General features: G+C 44.3%; 1 protein-coding gene across 1 annotated transcript in view; it reads left to right on the top strand.

Annotated features, from left to right (window-relative positions):
* Window positions 1-1,096: 1,096 nt before the first annotated feature.
* LOC118418247 (proline-rich extensin-like protein EPR1) overlaps window positions 1,097-5,148 on the top strand; it is an 8,183-nt gene continuing 4,131 nt past the window's right edge. The window contains exons 1-6 of the mRNA XM_035824092.1: window positions 1,097-1,127; window positions 1,509-1,601; window positions 1,700-1,801; window positions 1,971-2,063; window positions 2,162-2,263; window positions 3,167-3,319. Of these exons, the coding sequence (XP_035679985.1) occupies window positions 1,097-1,127; window positions 1,509-1,601; window positions 1,700-1,801; window positions 1,971-2,063; window positions 2,162-2,263; window positions 3,167-3,319 (574 nt within the window). The remainder of the gene's footprint in view (window positions 1,128-1,508; window positions 1,602-1,699; window positions 1,802-1,970; window positions 2,064-2,161; window positions 2,264-3,166; window positions 3,320-5,148) is intronic.

The raw sequence follows: 5,148 nt of genomic DNA, 5'->3' as shown, positions 1-5,148 counted from the left end.
GAAGAACGACAGACGTCTACTCACATTTCCAAACCGGGGCCCGGTCAGACTCCTATCGGGACCAAAAATTGATATAAAAGACATCGAAATACACAAAACGTCAAAATAAGATTCTCAGGCATGATCTGTGTATATTTCTAGGTGTACATTTCGTATTTTTCGTTTCTTAAAACATCCCGACCGGGGCCTCTGTTTGGAAATGTGACCTAGGCTTAGGAAATGTGACCTAGGCTTAGGAATTGTGACCTAGGCGTAGGTCACATTTCCAAACTGGGGCCCGGTCGGACAGCTTTCGGGAGCAAAAATAATGATGTAAAAGATATACAAATACACAAATTGTCAAAATAAGATCCATAGGCATGATTTGTGCACATTTCTATGGATACGTTAGAATTTTCCGATTCTTAAAACATCCCGATCGGGCCCCGGTTTGGAAATGTGACCTAAGCCTTCCGCGGGCTTCGGACAATCTCAGCAGCTCGGGTGACGTTTGCGGGCCCAGGGACGCTCAACTCAAATTTAGCAATGCCTCGACAACGAACTTTAATGAGATTTTGGATTGGTCTATCTCAAAATTCCTTTTAATTTAATATCATTGTTTTAGGGTGCCCGTCTTCCCCATTCATGCCCTACATATTTCCCAAAATTCAGAAGTAAAAGTTGATCCTGAAAATGTATTCACGGCAGAAAATCTATAAATTGCGTTAACGTGCAAATCGTACGTGTGTTGACTGACTACTTGTGTGACGAACACGGAAAAATGTCAGCGAACATCAAAGAATGAAAATTGTTTTTCTCCCATGCGTGCATATAACCTCTCTTTCAATATGTAACAAACAAACAAAGAAAAGGATGACGTGTCTGTATGATTGGTCTCAACTGGAAAACGTGCGTTGTTTGCCACCCACTCAATATGATTTTCTTTCATCTCTGGATTCTAATTTCTTCAGCTTAGACTATATTTCTCATTGTGATTCGGACCACGCCTGAGGTAGGGTGTGTATTTTTGCTGTGCAGAAACCTGACAAGACGAACCATGCCGGGAGGGCAACAGCAGTCCCAAACTAGTGACACAGGTAAATTTGTTTTTGAAAATATGTTCCTGTGCACGTCAGCTGTCAAGGGGGGTTCGTTTTCAAAAATCTATGTAATGACAAATATTGAGATTTAAAATTACCCAATACCTTGCTTGGTTTACAATATCTTTTCCAAATATAATTCGTTCAAGGCATGAAGCTTGGAAGATGCATTATTATGACGATAATAATGTGAAACGTACTTTTGAAAAGTCATAAACTAAAATATTGCTTCTTAATATCATGCAATTTTATGAGTGTCAATTTGCAGCAGACGTGTTTGTGTTGTACATAAAATGAAACTTGTATAGTTGATAGAAATATTTTGGTGAAAAATAATGTTATATTATGACTTCATAAACTCTTTAAGCGAATGTTGTGCCGCTAAATACATTCCGTCGGTGCCATTTTAATTTTGTAATTTTCCTCTAGGTACAAACCCCGTGCAGCAGCCGCAGACTGATTGGCAGACACGTGCCGACGCCGTGAGGAGTTTTCCCAACCCTATGTACGCCTCCGGAGAAGGTAGAATGCCTTCAGGTCCGCTTACGTCATCCTGTTCTTGTCTCGCTTCAATATCTTTACTATATAAACTATGTGACTATCTTTTTTAATTTTCCCAGTTACAACAGGTGCCACACCCGTGCAGCAGCCCCAGACTTATCGGCGGTCCGTTGCGGACGCCGCTGCGCGTATACCAAACCCCATGTACATTAGCGGAACAGGTAAAACTTTGTAATCCTGCGGTTTTTGTCCTGTTACTGTCCTGCCCTTGTGTTGCTGGGTGTGGTCCCATTATTAGTTGCACGATTGTCTTCATAAACTCTTTAAGCGAATGTTGTGCCGCTAAATACATTCCGTCGGCGCCATTTTAATTTTGTAATTTTCCTCTAGGTACAAACCCCGTGCAGCAGCCGCAGACTGATTGGCAGACACGTGCCGACGCCGTGAGGAGTTTTCCCAACCCTATGTACGCCTCCGGAGAAGGTAGAATGCCTTCAGGTCCGCTTACGTCATCCTGTTCTTGTCTCGCTTCAATATCTTTACTATATAAACTATGTGACTATCTTTTTTAATTTTCCCAGTTACAACAGGTGCCACACCCGTGCAGCAGCCCCAGACTTATCGGCGGTCCGTTGCGGACGCCGCTGCGCGTATACCAAACCCTATGTACATTAGCGGAACAGGTAAAACTTTGTAATCCTGCGGTTTTTGTCCTGTTACTGTCCTGCCCTTGTGTTGCTGGGTGTGGTCCCATTATTAGTTGCACGATTGTCGTACGGTCACAAACCGATTGCATTCCCGAAACAGGCGTACAGACTGCATGAAGATTATAAGACATCAAAATCACACTGACTACAACTTATGACATATGTAACTGCGTCGTCACTCTCGCTATAATAGTAACTGGACTGCAATACAGACAAGCTTCTGGAGCAACGCCGGCATCCGACGCCATCTTAAATAATCAAACGTAAACAATCGGGTCGGAAAGTTAAAAGAGCACATAATTAATAATAAAAGCTTTCTCTTTTGCGGGCTGCTTCGTTTCAAGAAAAATATCAAGTACCAAGGCGTCTAATGTAACCGGTAATAATTGTATCAATCGTAATTTTAATATCAACAAGATCGATTAGCTATTTGTATGTTTGTAGCCTAAATTTGCTTGTATCTACCGTACGTGCTGTTGATCGTAGCAATCCGATATCTAAATTATATAGAGGGCTGTGTTACTAATTAAGTCTCAATGACTTGATTGATATTTTACTATATTGTGATTTAGTGCACTTTGTGTTATTTCCGATTTATCTATTCTGGATTTTCGACTGTCCGAGTCTAGTCTTTGTCAGTCTTTGCCATGCCTTGACAACTGAGGCTGGAGTTGGACAGTAAAAAAAAAAAACAGGGTGAGCCCAACTTTGTGTTGAAACTTACTGTTCAACGTTTTAAAAACATTCCTGGTTTTAAAAGCCAATGCGTTCTATCAGATCGCACGTATCCGGGTGGAGCAAGCAGCTGTGGTGCCCTTCATCCAAACCCAGCCTTTGAGCACATGTACAAGTTGTTGCTCTCGAACTCTCTTTCTGCAGGTGAGGCCACAATCCGTGAGGGCACGGATCCTGATACTGACTTGCGACCAGATAGCATGGAGCCATATGCCGTCAGATATCAGGACGAAGATGCTGATGATGACAATGGCCTGTCAGTAGAAAGAAGAGCTGCTGCCTCTTCCGAGAGTGAAGGTGTCACTTCCGGGAATGATGCTGTCACTCCCGGGAGTGATGCTGGCACTTCCGGGAATGATGCTGGGACTTCCGGGAATGATGCTGGTACTTCCGGGAATGATGCTGGGACTTCTGGCTCACCAAGGAATGACAGGAACATGCGTTCCACTCGCAAAGCAAGGCAAGGGCAGTATGTTCCAAACAGTCCTCAGCAAGAAGCTGGTGGTAAGATGTCCACATTCATATACTTCAGTTTCCTAAGAAGTCGATACTAAGTCGTCAGGAGGAACTTTATAGTTTCACCTGATGGATGAACTGAACTGAACTATGGGGGCCAAATGTTGTAAAATTACACATATATATAAAGATCAACTATATTCTCTGCCAAAGAAGAAAAAAATTAAGGTCCCACACAGGCAGAGTTTTTCTCTCCGGCACACACACTCACTCTCTCACTCACTCCAACACGCGCTGAAAGAGGTCTCACAAACACACATGGCTTGAGCCTCCCTGGATTATGTACAGTATTCTGAAATATTTTGTTACAGCGCCAACATGGTATGTTAATTTGGTTAGGATTAGGTCATGACCCTTGACCTCCAGGTCATACAACCGCTTACGTCTTGTCCACCATCATGGGTTCCATAAGATAGTTGCCAATACATTGTGTTCCTGGATTATGCGCCTACTGTCATCTATGAGTCGTCACCGCACGTGTTACCTATTGGCGTGGTGGCACCGGTTGGTCTCCTAGAACCCACACACTCACCAAGAAGCTTCGATGCCACGCAACCAGGTAAATAACGTGCAACGACGACCGGGAAAAGGGCAGAATAGCAAGTTCGCACATGGCCAAGAGTCAACATCCGGGACCTTATGAATGGTGTTCCACAACAACTTAACAATTACTCAACTTTTCACCGACGGGCCAAACATGAACATGATCACACCCGAGGAAACGAGGACCTAAGAAGATCTGTCCCATATGTCAACAGGCAGAACGGCAAGTGTTCAACTTCGTCCTTAGCGCCTTTTTTGTCTCGCGTGCGCCACGAGGGCGGGACAGGCCGCCATTTTTTCTCTTCATTCAAGTTAAGTGAACTCCTCTCAACTCGTTCTACGGGAAATTAATCACCATCTGCGGTGCTACCCCGACTCGTCATCCCCTGAACTGCTTAAACATTGACAGCACCATCTCGCGACTTCGCCGGAACGGCACCAACCCGCTCTTCGAACCACTAGAAAACATCAACCTTCCGCGCACATGGTGACTACGTCACAACGACGTCTTTGCCGGTTGCCATGATGGATTTCTCTTCTCCACCCACGATCCCCGAGCCGATCATCACGACCGCACTTCAGTTCGTCTGATCACCTCTTACGACTCCTCCATCAAGGCAAGTAGCTAATTGACTACATCTTCACACCTCCGAGGACTTTCTGCGAACGATTTCACGATCTCGCCGTGAAACAAAAACAAACCATTCCCTCGTCACGCCCGTCCGTGTTAATGGAACATCCCCGAACTGACGTAAACAACATTTCCCACCGTGACACCAGATACAGCCGCTGTAGACGACGAACGCCTCCGCACATCAAACACCAATACGGTCAGTTTCTAGAGCTTGTGGCTACCGTAGACAATAGCAGGAAGATATCTGACTTAGGATTATATAATCTGCGACAAAAGATGAAGCTAAGTACATAGTACGGACATAGTACGTTGGCTGATTCTGGGTTCTCCCTGATCATAGTAGGAAGCCGCATTGGTGTTGTTTGTCTTCCGTGCTCTGGTAGGTACAAAGTATAATTTGTAGGAGAAAGCTTCATCTTTTGTCGCAGATTAT

This window comes from Branchiostoma floridae, chromosome 6 (genome assembly GCF_000003815.2).
Source record: "Branchiostoma floridae strain S238N-H82 chromosome 6, Bfl_VNyyK, whole genome shotgun sequence".
Classification (NCBI taxonomy): Eukaryota; Metazoa; Chordata; class Leptocardii; order Amphioxiformes; family Branchiostomatidae; genus Branchiostoma; species Branchiostoma floridae.
This window is presented reverse-complemented; position numbering and strand designations above follow the sequence as displayed.